The sequence below is a fragment of the Ovis canadensis genome, chromosome 5 (assembly GCF_042477335.2).
Source record: "Ovis canadensis isolate MfBH-ARS-UI-01 breed Bighorn chromosome 5, ARS-UI_OviCan_v2, whole genome shotgun sequence".
NCBI classification, from domain to species: domain Eukaryota; kingdom Metazoa; phylum Chordata; class Mammalia; order Artiodactyla; family Bovidae; genus Ovis; species Ovis canadensis.
Window position 1 is genome coordinate 70,105,065 of NC_091249.1, and position 22,806 is coordinate 70,127,870.

The 22,806-nt window shown below is 37.4% G+C and overlaps 1 protein-coding gene across 1 annotated transcript in view; it reads right to left on the minus strand.

The window, feature by feature from the left end:
• The window catches only part of LARS1 (leucyl-tRNA synthetase 1), a 66,196-nt gene that overhangs the window by 26,136 nt on the left and 17,254 nt on the right, over positions 1-22,806 (minus strand). Inside the window, exons 6-21 of the mRNA XM_069592329.1 lie at positions 21,722-21,883; positions 20,976-21,088; positions 20,253-20,316; positions 18,596-18,663; positions 18,267-18,492; positions 15,264-15,351; positions 15,104-15,180; positions 13,821-13,874; positions 12,591-12,731; positions 8,457-8,534; positions 4,781-4,866; positions 4,622-4,687; positions 4,314-4,396; positions 3,779-3,917; positions 2,661-2,873; positions 1,210-1,267 (exon numbers count right to left, since the gene is read on the minus strand). Of these exons, the coding sequence (XP_069448430.1) occupies positions 1,210-1,267; positions 2,661-2,873; positions 3,779-3,917; positions 4,314-4,396; positions 4,622-4,687; positions 4,781-4,866; positions 8,457-8,534; positions 12,591-12,731; positions 13,821-13,874; positions 15,104-15,180; positions 15,264-15,351; positions 18,267-18,492; positions 18,596-18,663; positions 20,253-20,316; positions 20,976-21,088; positions 21,722-21,883 (1,716 nt within the window). The remainder of the gene's footprint in view (positions 1-1,209; positions 1,268-2,660; positions 2,874-3,778; positions 3,918-4,313; positions 4,397-4,621; positions 4,688-4,780; positions 4,867-8,456; positions 8,535-12,590; positions 12,732-13,820; positions 13,875-15,103; positions 15,181-15,263; positions 15,352-18,266; positions 18,493-18,595; positions 18,664-20,252; positions 20,317-20,975; positions 21,089-21,721; positions 21,884-22,806) is intronic.

Sequence of the window (22,806 nt, forward strand, 5' to 3'; positions counted from 1 at the left end):
GTCTGAGCCACCAGGAAAGCCCTCTACCAGGAACATACAGTATATATATAACACAACAATGTGGAGACCAAAGGAAACATCATGTTATATTAATAGCAGGATTTATATTTGTACTCTCATATACACACATGCACACACATATATATGTAAATACATATACAGTTCCACTTTGACCTACAAAGAAAAAATGAGTTCAACAATCAAAAGTCCTTGCTGATTTAACAAAATCTATAAAGTAGCTATTTTTCAGCCTAATGTACAAGTTATCCTAAATGAACTTTTTTTATTCCCTGTTAGGGCACTGGTTAAAAAAATATCCCATTTTGCAATTCATCTCATCTGCTATTTGTTTAAATCTATAACTATTTTCATTATGATACAGCAATGAATATTCTTTGATCATTAATATTCCATCAGATATATCAAGATTCAATGGTTGGAACAGGTCCAACTTGTTAAAATTGTTATTAATGAGAAATATATAACATTGCAATTTAATTTTTTTGTTTAGTTGAGGAAGCGTGCCCCTTTCTCATGTGCACAAAGGCATTATGGGGCAAAAAAGGGCTTGTCAAGAGGTTGGTATAACTCCTGTTGAGGATACTGAATAATCAGATACTTATGAAGCATTAAAAAAATCATATATATTAATATATGTACTATCATTATACTACTATGATACTACTAGTATAACTGTAGTATCCTTAGTAGCAATAGGGGAAGTTGCAGTAGTATAGGGAGAGAGATACTGTCTGGAAAGAAGCATTAAATAACACTTAAGAATCCTACAGGCTCCAGAATTCTATTATTCTAATTTAGTGGCTGGTCACAGTAAAAAACAAAAAACCATCAAATTATTTTCTCAACTTAATGAGAAAGATATTGTAGGATCACAAAGCTAAAATCTTTATATTTCCTGTCCCTTTCTCTGTCTCTCTTCTCTGATAACAATCTGTCACTCTGTCACTCTAAGACAATTATTATATAGGAAAGTTTTCTTCATCCCACCTCTCAATTAATACTATCTACTCCACTTACTCAATTTTAAAGATAAATCTTTAATTTACACTGGTAATACTAAAACTTTTAAATGCAAGATTTTTAACTCTCTGATTTTCATATTCTTTATTTCTTTAAGAAAGTACAACATCCTAAATCTGAAAAACATTTCTGCAGAATTCTAACATTTCAAGAGGTAATAAGCATTACCTTCTCAGAGTTGAGGAGGAGATGTCCATTCGCTCTCACAGCTACAGGCCATTTATCACTTGACAGGTAAATGTTTAAAGATAGAAAATAAAATTTAAAGATTATGGTTTAGCCTTAAAAACTTGAGGTAAATGCTAAGAGTCATAAACATTTCTTAAGGCAAATGTGCAGGGATATTTATTGAGTCCTGTTTATAACAGGAAACAAATGAAAACAAGTATCCATTAGTAAAAGGACTGGTTTATAAATTATGGTGCAGTCATACAATGAAATACTATGAACTATCTTAAAAATACAGGTCGGGCTATATATAGAGATATAAAAAGATCTTTGTTGTTTAGTCACTAAGCTGTGTCTGACTCTTTTGCAACCCCATGGACTGCAGCCCGTCAGGGGCCTCTGTCCATGGGATTTCCCAGGCAGGAATACTGAAGTGGGTTGCTATTTTCTTCTCCAGGGGATCTTCCCGACCCAGGGATTGAACCCACATCTCCTGCATTGCAGGTGGATTCTTTCCCACTGTGCCACCAGGGATAGATCATCTTCCACGAAAAGTTGCAGTGAAAATTACATGAGTTACTAAAAGTGATTATAACAGTGGTAACATAAGCACCTGAAGCTATCACTTATCTATAATTTTAACACCCTCATATATGTCCAAAACTTGATGCAATGGGATAAATATTCAACCATGTTACTAACAAGTACTTTAAAGACACCTGATTTCTCCAAAAACACATTTAAACCAACAGAGAAAACTAACTGAATGACAAGAACCACATCAGATTTATTTTATTCCTCTTCTTCAAAATCTTTCTTTTATTCTTGAGAAAGAAAATGTAATCTCATTCTAAATGCAATCTCACCCTAAATACAAGAAGTTCCATGAGATTGCTTCGGTTCTGCAAAATAAAATTTGAATAGTGGGAGGTGTTTGTTTCTCCAGCTACTTGAAGACAGGAGAGAAAGACACAGGGACATGTCTGGGTCAAAAGGGAAGATGACAGAAGGAATACTCTTGAGCACATGGTATTAAAAATGCATCTCTGATCCAGATTCTAGTCAGAACATCATGACTTAATACTGGAAACTTGGGGCTCTCAGCTCTAAAGGGATGTTTCCTTCCCATTCTAATGACCTAGGCTCTGTTTGAAACTGCCTGTTATTTCAGCATCTTAACAGGTCAAATGAGTCATGTAATAGGTCAAGCATATTTGATTGACCATCAAAGTATCTGAAATGTGAAATGCTTTGGCAGCCCAAAGCAGGTACGAGAATTTCTGGATATAATAGGAGAAGGTGTACTTTCTCCTTCCGTACATTTAATGTAAGAGAAAGAATGTATTGGCAAATCTAACCTTACCCTCTACAATAACATCAGTATATTTGAAGCCACAAGGAACCCTTGTCAATAATCAATACGTTTAGTTTACATCTTTTTTAGCACTCACCATTCTTCTGGCCACATAGCCACATGATTATAAAGGAAATATGAAAGATGATTTGGAATAAGATCCTTGCCAGAGGCTCGAAGATCCACAGGATACCAGAACACAAATTCCTGCTTTAACTGATCTAATTTTTCCTTTGGGATCTGAGTCTTAGGAAATGGAGCTTCCTTGAAGAAAATATAATCCCAAACCTCCTTGGTCATTTGCTGTGGTCTGTATTAAAACAAAAGTAACGAATAAACAACAATAGAACATATATAGTTTCTTTGAAAAAAAAACAGCATTCTAATCCAACCATGAAGTAGAAATCTATTTTCTTTTTAAGTATTTATTCTATTTATTCATTTATTTGGCTGTGCTGAGTCTTAGCTGCGGCATGGGGGATTGTCATTGCATCATGCCAGATCTTTCATTTCAGTACACAGACTCTTTCGTTGTGGCACACAGGCTCAGCAGTTGCACAACTCGGCCTTAGTTGCTCCTCAGCATGTAGGATCTTAGTTCCCCGACTAGGGATTAAACCTGCATCCCGTGCATTTCAAGGTAGATTCTTAACTCCTGGACCACCACTGAAGTCCCAGAAATCATTTTCTCTGTTCTACAGTAACAAATGAGAACAAGAGACTCCCATAAGGATAAAGAGTGGGTAACAGAGGGGTTATTTATTACTTTTTCTCAATTCAACAGCAAAACCATCGTAACAAAATTCCACTAAATGAATTCTTATAAAAACTAATTATTAGAAAGTATTTTCAGGGACTTCTCTGGTGGTCCAGGGGTTAAGAATCTGCCTTCCAATGCAGGGGACATGGATTCAATCCCTGGTTGGGGAACTAAGATCCCACTTGCTAAGGGGCAAATAAGCCCACATTCTGCAACTATAGAACCCATGCGCTCTGAAGCCTGCACACCACAATTAGAGAGGAAGCTTGAGCACTGAAAAGTCCTTGCACTGCATCTAAAGATCCGGAAGGCCACAACAAAGATATTGCCTCAACTAAGATCAAATGCATCCAAAAATAAATTAATTTTTTTAAAAAATGCATTTTCAATACATAAATCAAAAGATTATATCTCATGCTAACAAATCACCTTTCTTCCTCTATCCATTTACCAACCTGATGCCCAACGGAGACTCTGCTTGCCCACGCAAGTTACCTCCCTGCAGCAGGTGTGCAACTGTGTAAAAGGCCATGTAAATAGTAGAGTCAGAGAGCGATTCAATCAGCCACTGCTCATCCCACGGCAAACGAGTACCTACAAGTAAAAGGAAGAAAATTCGCATAAGATGAATCTAAGAGACACTTCATTCCCAGAATTCACATTTTCAAAAGCAGGTCTCTAGTACTGACAAAGCTACTTCTGTAAGTTCTTAAATTTACTTGAATAATATAAACTGATAAATTTTTTTTTAATGGTGAAGCACTAGAAATTTTCTATTAAAAATAACTGCACCATAAAACTATATGGGTTAGATACTTCTACCATCAGATGAACAGGAGCGGGGACCAGATCCTAGTTTCTCTCACCCACTAACCAAAAACCTCTCACTTCCAGCTCAGAAAAACAATGGAAGAGAAGGGAAAATGGCAAAGGGTTAACCTGCTATGTAACCGGAAAAGTCATTCACACGGAAACCTGAAGTTTGCTTACCTAAGCCGTAAGTTCTCGAGCAAGCGTGTTCCTGCAGCCAATCTAAGGTTGCTTCAAAATTCCTCCTAGTCTCCTCACAGTACCTGGACAGAGCAGAATATAAAGTGTTTCTCCTCTTCAGCTTCACTGTCTTCCCCGTTTCTCATCTCCTTCCCCTTCCCCTTGAGAAGGGAATGGCAACCCACTCTAGTATTCTTGCCTGAAGAATTCCATGGAAGGAGCCTAGCAGGCTACAGTCCAGACTCACAAAGTTGGACATGACTGAGCAACTAACACTCCCCCTTCCCCAGCACCTTCTCCCATCTTACGTTTCCAGGTTCTTTAAGCATTGGGATGTCTGTTTTTTCCAGTTCTCTTCTCCATAATCCAAGTACCTGGGAGTGGACAAATTGATTTAAAAAAAAAAGTCAAGGATAAGCAAAGTGACAGGAAAAAATTTCTGCTTGCTATCTATAAAAGAAACTAACCACTGGTCACACAGGGCCACAACGCATTCATCTGAAGACCTGGACATAACTTGTTTCTCTGGTTCCATGTAAATATATGCATCTCCCTAGATGAAAGTAAATAAAAATATGTCAGATACTATGTCAAAGCAATCTCTATTCCTCAAGGATAAGAAAAGAAGTAACTTAAAAAAAAAATGCTCTACCACTAATAACTAAATTGCAAGTTTTCACTATGTCCTCCCTCTTCCCAGAGTAGAAGTTATTTGCCTTTCTTACTGTATACCACTTGTTTCTGAAAAGGCCTGCATCTTTATTAATTAGGTGGATCACCTTCCCTAGGTACAGCTTATTCCTTTGCAGAGTAAAAAATGTTTAACAGCTTCTACTACTATGGTTTGAAGGCTATGGCAGCCTTCTATTTTTGTTATAAGAAAAACATAAAAATTGGAAACTAAATGCATGGAACTGCATTTAAAAAAACACATGCATGAAAACTAGATATGGAAAATAATATTACTAAAGATTTATAGTATCATGAAAAATTCCCACTAGAAAACTGACCATAAATTTTATTTTTACTATTAAAACAATTATCTCTTAAGGTGTTACAATCCCAAGCTTATTAGGATAGTTTTTTAAAATAAGATTCAGCATTGTTATTCATAAAATGATTCACTGCTCTGTGTACTTAATGCAAGCTCTTCATACTGAAACAGGCAGGACTTTGGTTTAACAATGGTAAATTAAAAACAGACACTCAATTAACTCTGCTCCTTCTCGAAATTGGAACAAATGACAACAAAGAGGTTTTCTTTTTAATGGTATGAAGTTATAAAGACAAGAATGGGAGAGAAATAACATCAACCAAATTTTGGAAACTAAAAAGCAGAATGACTGACAATTGGATTAGTGGACCAAAGGAAGCTAGCTGAATCCTAAGCCCACAGGAGAGAAAGCTGAATTCTTGTGGCTCAGTTGGTGAAGAATCTGCCTGCAATGCAGGGGCCTGGGTTCAATCCCTGGGTTGGGAAGAACCCCCGGAGAAGGGAAAGGCTACCCACTCCTGTATTCTGGCCTGGAGAATTCCACGGACTGGATAGTCCATAGGGTTGCAAAGAGTCAGACACAACTGAGCTACTTTCACTTCACTTCACTTGCATTACAGAACCTCCAAAAGACTCAAGATTTGTGGCACAAGACAGTTCTGGAAAAGGAGGTAACATGAGGCTGGGAAGAGGAAGACTAACTGAAGTCTTTTAAAGAAGTTAGGACCAGATACCCTAACCCCACACTACGGAAACCAGTAGCTGCCTCTCCCTGTGCCTGCAGAGCAATGAGGGTTTACGCTCCGGAGAGGACAACACAGTTTCCCAACCGGAGGACAAAGTTGAGGGAATGGGTTTCATAGTGAAAAGAGGGGGGTTAAGAGAAAGTCAGCACAGGGGTACTGATACCCACTCTAGCAATCTTCCTTCATGTTAGCTCCCAGAATGTTCACTTAGCTTAGACCCTTTAAGCCAGAAACTGAAGAATCTTCTGAGGGGAACCTAACAAACCACAACGCCCTCATTAACAACAAGGCTAACATCAGGGCTTCCCTCTGGCCCAAATGGACCTTCCAGATCTCTCCCAGTGACAAGTCCTACCTATATCCAAAAAGGTTCCCATCATCTTTTTGCATGCACTCTTAAAAATCAATAGCCTTCCTCAGACTAATAAGAAATTAAAATTTCATATTCATGAAATAAGAATTGCAGCATCCTATCACGAAAGATCAGATAACAAACATAAGTCCTTAAACTGGCTCTGAGTTGGTAAATGCTCAAGCTGAGTAAGAGGTATACAGGAATTCATTACACTACTCTACTTTTTTATGTTTGAAATTTTCTACACAAAGAAAAAAATCTAGTGATTTTTTAGGAATATTTATTTATACATACGTGCACAAGCATGTGGAGCTGATATAAAAAACAGAGTAAACAAATGCACAAAAACTCATAGGAAGAAAAAGTTGAGGGACTCCCCCAGAAGGAAAAGCAAAAGAACTTCCAGAGTCTAATAGAGCCAATATCTGAATAGAAAGAATTCTGAAAACAAAAATAAAGAATAAGAAGGGATAAAACAATTAAACAAAAAGTTAATTTTCCCAGAATTGAAGAACGTAAGTTTCCAGACTGAAGGAGCCGATCCTACACCCTGAAGAATGAATGAAAACTAATCTACACCAAATAAATCATCATGAAATTTCAAAAGAGAGGATGCTATACACTTGGGGAGGGAGGAGAGACATAGATCATGCCATACCAGTTTTGGCCTTCTTAACAGCATCACCAAACCAGAACACCATGGGTAATGGCCTTCAAATTTTTAAGGGAAAATTATTTCTAAACCAGAATCCTGCATCCAAGCATTCAAGTATGAGGACAGAATAAAGATATTTCAGATATAGAAGGTCACAAAATTTACCTTCCAAGTACCCTTTTCCAGGAACATTTCTAGAGGCAGAGCTTCAACAAAACAAGAAAGTAAATAAGAAAGAAGCACCCATGGGATCAAGGAGATTCAACTCAAAAAAAACAAAGGAAATCCTAAGCAACAGTGGAGGAACATCCCAGATGACATTTGTGCCCGCCTACAGTAAGCAACCAGTCCAGATGACTACAACAGGCTGGAAGGCTCTGAGAGAACTTTCTCTAAGATGTAAACAATAGCACACTGATATGTTTGAAAGTATAGAAAAGAAAAATAAACAGTTGGACAGAGTTTGGGGATGAAGTGTCTATAATTATATTTAAAAGTAAAAAAAAGTAGAGAAAGAAAAAAAAGACAGTTATTAACTCCAAGGAAAATCAAAAGCTGAGGAAGAGAAATTCTCATTGTACACTACATTATGGATCAGCCATGTCTCAACACACTGACTACCTCTCTAACCTAAGTTATAATATACCTATACTAGGAAGATGTGGGATGAAGAAGTATATACAAATGTGAGGTTAGAGGGGAAGACACAGGTTGGAGAAGAGTTAAATCGTGATCTTTCATAGCAGGAAATCAATGGCTAATGCCTAAAACTGAAAAAATTTTAAATTACACTTCAAGCGTTTAGATTAGAGATCTGTAAGAGAGGTGGAGATACTAAAATAAATAACAAAACAGATGAAAGAAAGCCTGTCCAAGCAATAGAAATTTAAGAGGATGTGGATGAATGGAGAGGAAACTGCTGCCTTTTTTTAACAAGTCTTACAGCCCACAGTCTCTCTGTATTACAGGGATACGTAACTATCAAAAACAAAAATTCAGTTTCAAAAGTTCAGCAGCTAAGTAACTCAACAACAACAAAAATTAAACAAAAGTGAAGAGGGGCAAAAGGATGAAAGCAAGAAGTAAAGCACTACAGAAAGAATTGTTAACTACCACTACTGCAAATGGTCACTGCCAGAAAGCATCATTAAAGTTCACTGTATGTAATCTACACATGCCAACTTTAGACCATTACCTTCATCAACATTACAGGTGGGATGTTCAGGTTAAATGAATTGCTTCTATTAAACAGGTCTTCAATTTTATATGTAAATAAAATTATATCTTTAATACAGCTCCAGGTTCCACTACCGAAAATTGCTAATTAACATTGTAAAGTCTATGAACCAAAAGCGCTTCTAAAACAGCCTTCAGGGGATAGTCTATTACATACAGTGTCAATCATCTTGTTTCTAATAGTCTTCTTCACGTCTTGGACCTTCTGTCCTTTAAATCCATCCACCAACATTACCTAAAAGGATAAGAAGTGTAAAAACACATACAATTAAAATTTGCTTTGGGTCCCCCCTTAAACTTTCTCCTACCTAAACTTACCTCCACAAACAACCAAGATATTTTTAGTGTGAAATTGATCACATTTATAACCATACATCTTTATTTTGGCACAGCTTGGACAATTAATACTTATAACACACTTGTTTTTCTTTTAGTGTAATCAGGATATGTATTATGAACATGATTAGAAAGAAAAGTTCACTTCCTTCCTTCCCACTTCTTAGGTTTCCATGTGGAGAGAACTCCTCTGCCCTAACTCACATCACTCCTGAAGGCTTTGGGGGAAGGAACGGAACCAATGCAGCTCAGCCCCAATTAGGTTTCTCTTTTCAACTCCATCTGTTGCCAGCAAGGATTCTCCTTTGCCTGGCCATGTGATAAACCTGGCTCTGAGAGGAAGGCCTACGGTTTCTCAACTCTGCCTTTTATGTAATGGGGAGATTTAATTCTCAGGCAAAGTACTGCCTTGCCCACTGCTGTCACAGAGCTAAGACACCATTCCCTTCCGACTGATACTGACCTCCATCTATCTGATTCCTGTTGACTCTTTCAAACAGGTTTTATATTTTTGAGATTTTGGGGGTTTTTTGGCCATACCTCACAGCTTGTAGGATTTTAGTTCCCAATCCAGGGATCAAACTTGGGCCTTCAGCAATGAGAATGCAGAGTACTAACCACAGGATCACCAGGGAATTCCCAACACTTTCTACCTTAAGTGGAAAGACATGTTTTCTATTTTCACCTCCAATCCTCTAACGTGCCAAAATGCTCCACATCTATTTAATTCATCATTATGAAATTATAGATTATTGATCATCATGGCACAGGGGTTAACAGCACAAATCTTAGAGCCAAGTTGCCTAGTTTGAGTTCCAGCTCTGCTTTGACCTGGCTATCTGGCTGATACTGGGTAAATTACTTAGTGTCTTAGTACCTCAATTTCCTTATCTGTTAAATGGGAATAAGTGCCTACTTTGCAAGGTCATTTTGAGATATAAATAAGTGAATATGTAAGTGCTATATTAGTGTTGGCTTTTAGTGTCATCTAAAACATGGATGAGTTGAGTTTTAAAGAAAACATATAAACAATATTTGGTCATACAGAGAAATAGAAAGCAAAAGTAAAAAACATTCTCATTTACAGCCTTAAAAATCTTCATTTCAACCTCAAGTTACTAACAACTTGACTGGATTTTTACTTTCTCTAGCCTCACCTTCTTTCCATGGAAATGTAAGCCACATTAACATATGTACAGTAAGAAGAAAAGAGAGGTTCAAAAATGGTGCTAAGATGTCATGTAGTAGTTGTATTAACAAGTAAATTAATGAACTGAATGAAACTGCTTATTTAAAATTTCATCTCATTAAGAGAACAAAGGGACCGGGTATTGTCCATGCAATAAACCTTTGGCGTGTATTGCATAATAAGACGAACTAACCTTAAAAATGTTCTTGAGAAATCAAAACCACAATGAGGTACCACTTCACACCAGTCAGAATGGCTGCGATCCAAAAATCTGCAAGCAATAAATGCTGGAGAGGGTGTGGAAAAAAGGGAACCCTCCTACACTGTTGGTGGGAATGCAAACTAGTACAGCCACTATGGAGAACAGTGTGGAGATTCCTTAAAAAATTGCAAATAGAACTCCCTTATGACCCAGCAATCCCACTGCTGGGCATACACACCGAGGAAACCAGAATTGAAAGAGACACATGTACCCCAATGTTCATCGCAGCACTGTTTATAATAGCCAGGACATGGAAACAACCTAGATGTCCATCAGCAGATGAATGGATAAGAAAGCTGTGGTACATATACACAATGGAGTATTACTCAGCCGTTAAAAAGAATTCATTTGAATCAGTTCTGATGAGATGGATGAAACTGGAGCCGATTATACAGAGTGAAGTAAGCCAGAAAGAAAAACACCAATACAGTATACTAACACATATATATGGAATTTAGGAAGATGGCAATGACGACCCTGTATGCAAGACAGGGAAAGAGACACAGATGTGTATAACGGACTTTTGGACTCAGAGGGAGAGGGAGAGGGTGGGATGATTTGGGAGAATGACATTCTAACATGTATACTATCATGTGAATTGAATCGCCAGTCTATGTCTGACGCAGGATGCAGCATGCTTGGGGCTGGTGCATGGGGATGACCCAGAAAGATGTTATGGGGAGGGAGGTGGGAGGGGGGTTCATGTTTGGGAATGCATGTAAGAATTAAAGATTTTAAAATGTAAAAAATAAAAAACTAAAAAAAAAAAAAAAATGTTCTTGAGAAACTCACTCAGAGATTAGGGGCACAAAAATGGAACTTCTGTAATACTATTGGACCAAAATAGATTAAAAAAAGGAAATTTGGAAAGAGAAGAACATAATCTTATAATCAGTTCAGTTCAGTTGCTCAGCCATGTCTGACTCTTTGTGACCCCATGGACTGCAGCACGCCAGGCTTCCCTGTCCATCACCAATTCCTGGAGTTTACTCAAATTCATGTCCATCAAGTCGGTGATGCTATCCAACCATCTCATCCTCTGTCATCCCCTTCTCCTCCTGCCTTCAATCTTTCCCAGCACTAGGGTCTTTTCTAACAAGTCAGTGCTTTGCATCAGGTGGCCAAAGTACTGGAGTTCACCTTCAGCATCAGTCCTTCCAATGAATATTCAGGACTGATTTCCTTTAGGATGGATTGGTTGGATCTCCTTGCAGTCCAAGGGACTCTCAAGAGTCTTCTCCAACACCACAGTTCAAAAGCATCAATTCTTTGGCGTTCAGTTTTCTTTATGGTCCAACTCTCACATCCATACATGACTACCAGAAAAACTATAGCTTTGACTAGATGGACCTTTGTTGGCAAAGTAATGTCTCTGCTTTTTAATATGCTGTCTAGGTTGGTCACAACTTTTCTTCCAAGGAGCAAGCATCTTTTAATTTCATGGCTGCAGTTAACATCTGCAGTGATTTTGTAGCCCAAGAAAATAAAGTCTGTCACTGTTTCCATTGTTTCTCCATCTATTTGCCATGAAATGATGGGACCTGATGCCATGATCTCAGTTTTCTGAATGCTGAGTTTTAAGCCAACTTTTTCACTCTCCTCTTTCACTTTCATCAAGAGGCTCTTTAGTACCTCTTCGCTTTCTGCCATAAGGGTGGTGTCATCTGCATATCTGAGGTTATTGATATTCCTCCTGACGATCTTGATTCCAGCCTGTGTTCCATTCAGCCCGGCATTTTACATGATGTTCTCTGAATGTAAGTTGAATAAGCAGAGTGACAGTACGCCACCTTGACGTATTCTTTTCCCAATCTGGAACCAGTCCATTGTTCCATGTCTAGTTCTAACTGTTGCTTCTTGACCTGCATACAGATTTCTCAGGAGGCAGGTCAGGTGGTCTGGTATTCCCATCTCTGGAAGAATTTTCCAGTTTGTGGTGATCCACAGTCAAAGGCTTTGGCATAGTCAATAAAGCAGAAATACATGTTTTTCTGGAAGTTTCTTGCTTTTTCAGTGATCCAAGGAATGTTGGCAATTTGATCTCTGGTTCCTCTGCCTTTTCTAAATCCAGACTGAACGTGTGGAAACTCTCAGTTCATACACTACTGAAGCTTCGCTTGGAGAATTTTGAGCATTACTTTGCTAGTGTGTGAGATGAGTACAATTATGCAGTAGTTTGAACATTCTTTGACATTGCCTTTCTTTAGGACTGGAATGAAAACTGATCTTTTCCAGTCCTGTGGCCACTGCTGAGTTTTCCAAATTTGCTGGCATATTGAGTGCAGCACTTTCACAGGATCATCTTTTCGGATTTGAAACAGCTCAACTGGAATTCCATCACCTCCACTAGCTTTGTTCATATCTTATAGTAATCCCTCTCAAATCAGGACACAGCTGAAATTATATTAAATTTTTCTATATTTTTTTTCTAAATCACTAAGAAGGAAATCAAAGATCATGGAGTATGTAAATCAAACAAAAATGACAACAAAAATATTACTTACACCATCATAAAAACCTCTTAGGTACAATTTCTCCTTTGCTTCTGCAAGTTTTTCTCGGTCATTCTGGCTCTGAATTTTCAACTCATCACATATAGTTACAGCAGAAAGCTTTCCAAAATCTGGGATTTCAATGACTGGCACCTGCAAAAAAGAGAAATGTGAAACTATTCACACTGAATGAACATAAAAACAGCCTTATGGGCATAGTCCTTTGCCTCCACTGTCCAATGAAGTCATATGAGATTTTATATATCATTAGGTCAGCTCCACACATTAGGAAAAACATCCAGATGTGAATCTATCTTCCTACTGTCCATAGGAACCACCCAAATTCTCTGCACCAACCCCCACAGCGTCCTTTCCTTGCTACACATATAGCTTCCACAGCTCTCAAGCCCTCACTGGGCATATAATTTACTGAATAATGTTCAAAACTGGCAAAATGATACATGCATGTGTGCTAAATCATTTTAGTCATGTCAAACACTCTGCAACCCTATGGACTGTAGCCTGCCAGGCTTCTCTCTCCATGAGATTCTTCAGGCAAGAATACTGGAGTAGGTTGCCATTTCCTATTCCAGGGGATCTTCCAGACCCAGGGATTGAACCCTAGTCTCTTATGTATCCTGCATTGGCAGGCAGATTCTTTACCACTAGCGACACCTGGGAAGCCAGCGAAATGATGTAAACAACTAAATTTATGGATGGTCTTTTTTCTGATTTATATTAAGTCTTCTGGAGTCTCCATGAAAATTATTAATATTAACCAGTAATTTACATTTCTAAAGACACTAACATGAAAACATAAACATTCATGAGTAACATGGCAAAATTTTATCTTTAGAAGCCTGGAAATTTGCCACATTAGAAAATAAGTTACTACAGAATTGGTGATACTAAAAGGCAAACTATTTGTTTGTTCTTGAACTGCAGGTGCCAAGAGCTAAGAAAATGCCTACTGTTTAAGTTTTTTGTTTGCTCTTATCCATCACAGCAGATATCAAATTAAACTAAGTAAACTCTTAAACTCCCTCTTATTTTCATTCTCTGTGAGTTGGTGATGGACAGGGAGGCCTGGCGTGCTGCTGTCCATGGGGTCACAAAGAATCTGACACGACTAACAGACTCAACTGAACTGAACCAATTATTTAATTCTGTTACAAGTGTTAGCTCTTTTCTTCCTCTAATGAAAAGATGGACATTAATATTCCGAATCATCTATGTACTCACAGGTTCAAATGGCAAGACCATGTCATCTCTAATTCCGTACTTCACTCGTAAAGCCTACAAAAACAAAAAGGAAGTTAACACTAATGATCAATATTTTTCTGGTATTATCATTAAGAGAAGTACCTTCTAAAATTTTCTTAAAGTATTTTTCTTCTTCTCTCCATAAAGACCAATTTTTTAATTTTATAGAAAAAAATCTCAAGAAGGGATGTATGACTTTTAAAAACTAAACAGTTTAAGTTAGACTGAATAGCTTAAATGATGAAACTATACAGTCAAAAGCAAAAGTTCACACAGACACATACATATCACTTAAAATGAAGTTCACATTCCAGTTGCAATGAAAATGCAAGTATCAGAAAACTTGTTTTTACAAAACTTTCTCTTGTTAGCAATCAGGTTGCTCTTCAGCAGGTGAATGAATAAACATACATCCAGACAACAGAATATTATTCAGTGCTAAAAAGAAACAAGCTATCATGCTATGAAAAGACATGAGAAACCAAAATGCTTATTACTAACTGAAAGGAAGTCTAAGAAAGCTACATGCCATATGAATCCAACTATTACATGACTTTCGGGAAAGGTAAAACTATGGTGACAATTAAAAAGATCAGTGGTTGCCAGGAGTGAGAGGGAAGAGAGATGAACAAGAGCACAGAGGATTTTTAAGGCAGTGAAAATACTCTGTATATCATAATGATGGACACACGTCATTAAATGTTTGCATAAACCCACAGAATGTACAACACCAAGAATGAACCCTAAGGTAAACTATGGACTCTGGGCAGTTATGACGTCAATGTAGGTTCACCTTTGATAAAAACGTACCACTCCAGTGAGTGACACTAACAATGGGGGAGGCTATGCAGGTGTTGAAGCAGGGGGTATTACATGGGAATCTCTGTGCCTTCCTCTCTATTTTTATTATGAACCTAAAACTGCCCTTAAAAAAAAGTCTTAAAAAAGATACTACGGGGACTTCCCTGGCTGTCCAGTGGTTAGGACATCACGCCTCCACAGCAGAGGGCGCAGGTTCAATTCCTAGTTGGGGAACTAAGATCCCGCATGCCTCGTGAGACAGCCAAAAAAAAAAACAAGGTTCTATGAAATATTATTTTTAAAATTCAAGTCACAGGAAAACATATAAATATCAAGAAACAGGTTAAAGATAGCATTAAAAAAGATATCTGCATAGTTTTTCAGCCTAATCCAATAGTTCAGTGGTGCCTAACAAATGCGATGAGAAAGAGGAAATGTGAGCATGAAACACAGAAACTTACCTGCTTTTTCTTCAAGTCTCTGAGGGCAGCAAAATCATCAGGAGAATCAGAAGGAACACTTGTGACCACACCAGTGCCTTGTAAAGGAAAATGTGGAGTTAACTAATAACAACCAGAATGTGTCCACCAAAGAATTTCTACAAAGAAGTAAACTCTTTACCTTTATCCTCCTTGATGGTGAGCATTGGGAGAACATAGATCACCTTGTAAGATGTTAAAGGTGCAGAAAGTGATGCACCAAGAATATCCTATGTAAGAAAAAGATCAGTATAAAGAGGAAGTAACTTATTCTAATCATTAAATTTTAAAACTATGTTTATATTTTAAGCCATGAGAAGCTAGTAATCAGCAATACTCATTCTTTTTTACCTACTAGACTAGAAATAACTGAAAATAATTATAAAGCCCAAATCTTGTAATGTTGTGAGCAAATTAGTACAGTAACATATTGCTTCTAACTTTGCACTCCTTGAGGAAAACAATATAGGAATCCACAGCAAGAGTCACAAAACTGTTCACACAGCTTGGACCCAGCAATCCAATTCTAGGAATTTACCTCAAAAGATTCTTTGAGAATCTGCCCAATGCTGTGTTAACTACATTAGCAAAACCTGGAAACAACTAAGACTTTAAATGATTTTTTTTAATCACTTAATTAAATATGAGACATCAACAAGATAGAATATTATGTCTCTGAGTTTCTATTTTAAACAATAATTAAAAAGACAGTTAAGAAGACATATCTAGTTTCTCTTTAAAATAAAAAAAAAAAAGAAGATGCTACAGAAATGCACTTTTCAATTCCATATAGTTTCCTTTACCCATATACATAAGTTGCTTATAGAATTTGGAGCCATACTGATAAAGGCTAAATATCATTAACAGTTTAAAGCTATTTTTAAAATTATATCACCCATTTCCCTCATACCAGAATCTGCTCAAATTAACAAGGAAAGAAGTTGCATGTAAGAGCAAGAAAAAAAAAATTTTTGTCATTAATACTGTTCCCCAAAACCTCTCAGACGGAACTCTAACATTAGGAACTAATGAGATATGGCAGGACTGCTTATAACAGACGAAGCTATTCAAATATCCATTATACAGAGTCATTAAATAATTTGTGGCACAGCCAAACAATGGAATACTGTGTAACAATAAAAAATAAGAACAAAAGGAATTCCTTGGCAGTCCAGTGGTTAGGACACTACTTTCACTGCCAAGGGCCCAGGTTCAACCCCTGGTGAGGGAATTAAGATCCTAAAAGCCACATGGCATAGCCAAAAAAAAGAAATGAGAACAAGTAGATGTTTATTACCAAGAAATAGCTAAGCAAAAAAGAAAGTAAAACACCGAACAATGTGATGAAATATACTGCCATTTGTGTGTAAAAAAAGAGGGCTAAAGAATATATATGTATATATTTGCTCGTATATACATGAAATACTTCTGGAAGGATTCACAAGACACTGGTTTCACTGACTGCTAATGGAAGAGAGAACTGAGTGATTGGGAGTATTTTGTGTACCTTTTCTTTTTTTTTTTTTTTGGCTGCACAGCCTGCAGAATCTCAGTTCCCCAACCAGGGATAGAACATGTGCCCTTGGCAGTGAAATCACAGAGTCCTAACCACTGGGCAACCAGGGAATCCCTTCTTTTTGTCTTTTAAATTTTGAGTCTTATGAATATTTAGTAATCTAGTCAAAAAATAAATTTACAAAATAAGAAATAAAAGTCCAATTCAAAAGGAGAATTGAGATGGTATTCTACTCATCTTTTTCTTTTAAAAGATTTTTTATTAAGATACCAAAGATCAGCACTTAACCAAAGGGAATAAAACACCCTAGTAAATAAGTAAAATAAACTCTAAGGATACTACACGTGCTCATGCACAGTCATATCCGACTCTGTGAGACCCCACGGACTGAGGCCCACCAGGCTCTTCTCTGCATGGGATTCTCCAGGCAAGAATACTAGAGTGGGTTGCCATCTCTTCCTCCAGGGAATCTTCCCGACCCAAGGATCCAGCCCAAGTCTCCTGGGTCTCCTGCAATGTAGGCAGATTCTTTACTGGCTGAGCCATCGGGGATTTAGTTAAGATCAAGACTTCCTTTCCAGAAAAAAAGCAGCTGCTACTGCATACCAGGAACACGGGTAATCATATTAAAAAAGTAGTATCGGGACTTTCCTGGTAGTCCAGTGTTAAGAATTCACCTGCCAATACAGCAGACACAGGTTCAATCCCTTATCAGGGAAGATCCCACATGCCATGGAGCAACTAAGCCCATGTGCCACATCTACTGAAGCCCATGTGTCTAAGAGCCTGTGCTCTGCAACAAGAGAAGCCACCGCAGGCAGCAGTCCGAGCACCGCAACTAGAGAGTAGCCCCTGCTCACTGCAGCTAGAGAATGCCCACGCACAGCAAAAACGACCCATTTTTCAAAAGGAGTAATATAATGTCTACTGCAGCTATATACTAAATCTCTTGAGGAGAACTGTATTTTTCAATCAGATAATTACTGAGCAGAAACATAAGATTCAAAAATGCTATTTTAGGGAATTCCCTGACAATCCAGTGGTTAGGACTCCATGCTTCCTCTGCCAGGGGCCTGGGGCTTAATCCCTGGTCGGGGAACTAAGATCCCACAAGCCACATAGTATGGTCAAAAAAAAATATTTTCTAATAAATACATAAATAAAAATGCTGTTTTACTGATATGGTCACACAATGAATATACCACAGCAATTAAAAAGCAAACAAAAAGAACAAACTATTACTACATATACATGGGTGAATCTCACAGGCATCACACTGAGCCAAAGAAGCTAGACATAAAAGAGTACAGACTATATAATTTCACTATGTAAAGTTCATGAAGAGCGACTCATCTTTGGTGACTTAAGTCACGTTAGTGGTTACCTCTGCAGAAGCAGGGATGCGAAATGGACAGGAGAGTGCCTTCTGGAGTGCTCCAACTGTATATCCCTTGATTTAAGTGGTACATAACATTTGAAGACATACCAAAATACACACTTACGACTTACACACTTGACTGTACGTATACCTCAACTAACATGTTTTTTTAAACATTCTTTTCTCAAATTTCATTTCTGACATTTTCCTCTAAATGCATGCCCTAAAATAAATTCCACTACCCAACTTACCTCTCCCATTAACTCTTTAACAACAGGTACCACTCCATTGTCCTTGGTAAAGCCCTGGTATGACATATTTCTTGCAGCTCTTTGGGTGCAGATGAATATATTGCCATTCATTGTCTCAAATCCAATGTACTTCATATCAGGGCGAACCCAACAGTTTGTTTGTCCAAACATAGTCTCAGGTCTGAGAGTAGCAGCTACCAAGAAGATATTTTTCCCTTTCAAGCCACTAAGAAGAAAAAAACACACATTTACACAAAATATGTTGTGGATTCTATCACGACTATCTGATGTTTCAAAAAGATGAAGCCACAATTCTTTGACAAACCTACCTTAATTTAGATGGGTATGGCTCAAGCACTTTCAACTTGATTAAAGTATATTCCTGAGGTCCAACACCCTAAACAAAATAAAAATTTGAAAGAGAAAAGAGTTGCATTAAACCTACTAATCTATGCAAGAGATCTGATTCAAATTTCTAAGATGGGTTCTTGCACTGCTAGAATAACTCTTCCTTCCAATGAAAAGAGTGTCAGTGGTGTGTTGACCACATGGAAGCCTAATGTGTAAGAAATGACTTGAGAGACCACCATCCTACCCCACACCAGACAGAACTGGTCAAGGAGGTCCAGACTACTGAGTAAGGTTTGCTAAGAGCTCTCTCGAGAGGGAAGAACAAGGGGAGAGTAACTTGGATTAATCAGCCAAAACAGTGTTTGCCAAAATGGGAGTTAGAAGATACAATCAATATCAATCCTACAGAGCAGTCATCACAGACATACGATGGACCAGGGATCAAATGATGTGTATTCAAAACCTAGCTTGGGCCCTCACTTGTGGCCTGCCACAAGGAGTCACAATCACTCTGAACCTTCATTTCTTCATAAAAAATAAAATTAATTAAAAATTTAAAAAATAAAAAACTGTGCTGTGCCTAACACAGCACTGTCCTGAGGAACACATAAGATAATGACACATAATGATAATGACAAAATGCTTTGAAAAACTATAATGTACTATTGAAACTTAAGATGTTGCTATCATTGACTATATTAAAGCTTAACATAGTAAACTAGCCTTCTGAAGGCTCTCAAATCTTTCAAAATTTTGATCAACTCTCACTTCTGTCAGATAAGTTACATCATAATTGAAGGCTGATTTTGAAAGGTAGTCACTAGCCTATGAATGTGTTCAAAGGTGGTAACAGAGAATGACACACTCATAGGGACTACAAAGTTCACTGTTGTTGATTTACTCTGCCAGGGATTTAGACGAATGATTTACCCTTGCTTCATCCAAGTATTACAGGGAACAATGTCACTAATGTGTCTTCCAGGAATGCAGAATGAACTGATGTCATGCATGACTTGAAGTACTTTGAAAATAAGCAGGCATGTGACCAAAGCAAGTATAAATGGAATCTGTGTACATGAGTGAACCACATATCTCATTATCTTTCCTCATGGTCTCTTTTTAGAACCATGCACTCTCCAAGTGGTGCTTCTCAAACATGAGCAGGCATATGAATCACACAGAGAATACATTAAAAGACAGATTCCTGGGCTCCACCCTCAGAGCTTCTGATTCAGCAATTTAGGGGTAAGGTTCAAGAATCTACTTCTCTAGGAATTCTCTGGCAGTGTAGTGGTTAGGACACCACGCTTTCACTGCCAAGGACCCAGGTTCAATCCCTGATCTGGGAATCCTGCAAGCCAAGTGACCCAAAAAAAAAAAAAAAAAACTCAAGAATGTGCTTTTCCAGCACAAGCTGATGCAGCTAAACCTACCACCAAAGTTCTAGAAAAGGTTCTAGAGAAGATACAGCTACCTATGATGACAATCTGCCTCCCTCTTTAACAGCCACCAGAGTATCATGACTTATACCTTAATACTGGAATAAAGCTATTTTTAGGTTTCTGATTTATTTCTTAAACTCTGTGACCACATTAAGAATTATTACAATAAATATTCTATGTCACAAATAATTACCTCCCCAGTTTGTCTGTCATGATCCATGCAAGGCTGTCCATCTTTTGGAGAATAAATGGTATACCTAAAATAAAAAATAAATGACAAACATTACACTGTACAAGTTTTATCCTAATGGATTTGTCAGTGTTGTTCCTAACATCTCACAATATTTCTTCTAATTAAAACTTCTGAGTAAATGTCTACATCATTTTTATGCTTTTATGGGGAATTTTGTTGCCAACACAGTTACTCAATGAAAGCTTTTTGCCTTCATCAAAGGTAATACCACTGAAAAATATTCACTGATTTTGGCTTTGTGGTATGAAACAGAAGACTGTAGAATATAAATAAGCTTTTGAAATGCAAATACCTTTTAATGAGCCCATATGATCAAGGGAGAACTTTATAGAACAATTTATAGAGCAAAAGGATAAACTAAAACACAATATAATTATTTTTCTACTTGGCTAGAATACTTAAGAGAATCTTTCCTGAGACGATAAAAGTAGAATCTTTAGTGAGACCCCCATTCTCCCAGGTTCTATTTGTCACAAACGCTAAGCAGCTCAAAGAAATTAAGACACTGGCCAGACAAAAAGGAAATCAAAAGAAATAAGAGAACAAAACGAGGAATTATAAAAAGAGAAAAGATAATGGAAAAAAGTAGGCTCTGGGCACACTGAATTACAATACAGGAATTATATGATTTTGCTTTATTAAACTGAAGGACAACAAACTCACCGCTTCCCAAACTTAATTCTGCTTCTTTCTTTTAATGTTAGAAACTGCCACCTGACAAATGAATCATAGTAAGGATTAACATCAGTGGTGATGAAGGACCGGCGCCAATCTACCTACAGGAGAAAGGAAATGGTAATTTTTTAGAAATTTATATTGTCTCTATAAAAAGGAATTCCCATGAATCAATTATTTACTCGCCTACTCCTAACTTTTCAATGTAGAATTATATCAAATGTCAAAAGAAAACCAAAAAACTTCAAGTTCCATCTATTAAATATATGTCACAATTATCACATTAATTTATGCTTAATAGGTAAGCTTTTAAACATATATATTTACATATTAAACATATAGGAATTATAATAAATTAAGAAGGAACCCTGAAACAACATCTTTTTGTGTCCCTAAATATTCAAGCTACACTTGGGTTTCTTCAAATCCCTTTTTTTTTATTTTATTGAAATACAGTTAATTTACAATGTTGTGGGTTTCTTCACTTGAACAGTACTCCTTTTTACTAATTGCTAATCTATCTATATATATTCCAAAACAACAAACATTAAAATACTTCATTGCTTACCTCAAGGCCCATGTGGTTCTAATCAGAAAATAACAGTACCAAGCCATTCGTGGAATACTGATGGAATATATTATTCTAAATTAAGAGGCGGTCCAAATCTTGTATAGTCACACGAATATAACTGTGTTCTTCACATTGCCTTAAACTACAGAGGTGACCAGCATACCTTCAAACCCATTCTCTTCAGATCCTGGACAGCCAGTGGTGGGAAATATTCAAGCCAATGCTCTGCTTCAGAAAATTTAACTATCTCATCATCAGAGAGGCCGAGGGACTTCATAATGTCCCACTGGTATTTAGAAGATCCAGCTTTAGCAGCTGCTTTACTCTGAAAATAACCAGCAAAACCAAACTCCATTAAAGAACAACTAACAACCAGTTAACAAACTCCAGAACCATAATAATTTTAAATGAATGATCCTATTTGGTAGTTTTTTTTAACTCTAAAACAATATTACTGACATATAGGAATACTGCAGAATCTGGATGTACTGTTTTATATGCCAAACCTGTATTCTAACACCAAAGGTAAGTAAATGGATGGAACCATAAAAAAATTATCATCACAAAGATAAGTTCTTAGCACCAAACCTTCTCTATTTCCTTTTCTTCAAATACCACATGAATCTTTTTTAGTTATGAATAAACTACTAACAAGAGTTTCCTCCTTTTCCAACATTTATCAATATCAAAAAAGTAACCACATGCCAGGGACTGAAGGTGGGCAAAGGTGTTGGACCATAAAACTATAAAAAGGTAGGAGGAGGAATCTCAGGACTAAGGAAACCGATCTCTATGTACCGTGGTGGCAGAAACAAGACTCTGTGCATTTGTCAAACCAAGGCAATGATATATTCCAAAGAGTGAATTTTACTTTATGTAAATTAAAAAAAAAAAAAAACTGACCAGGATGTTGGAGGAACTCAAGATAGAAAGCAGACTGTGACAAAGTTATCTAACTGTATTACAAATGCATGCTATAACCACACTAAAGGGGTAGGAAAGAAAGAACTTTAGAAGTAACTAGAAAATAGCATGTTGCTGCTGCTGCTAAGTCGCTTCAGTCATGTCCGACTTTGTGTGACCCCAGAGACGGCAGCCCACCAGGCTCCGCCATCCCTGGGATTCTCCAGGCAAGAACACTGGAGTGGGTTGCCATTTCCTTCTCCAGTGCAGGAAAGTGAAAAGTGAAAGTGAACTCGCTCAGTCGTGTCTGACTCTTGCGATCCCATGGACTGCAGCCCACCAGGC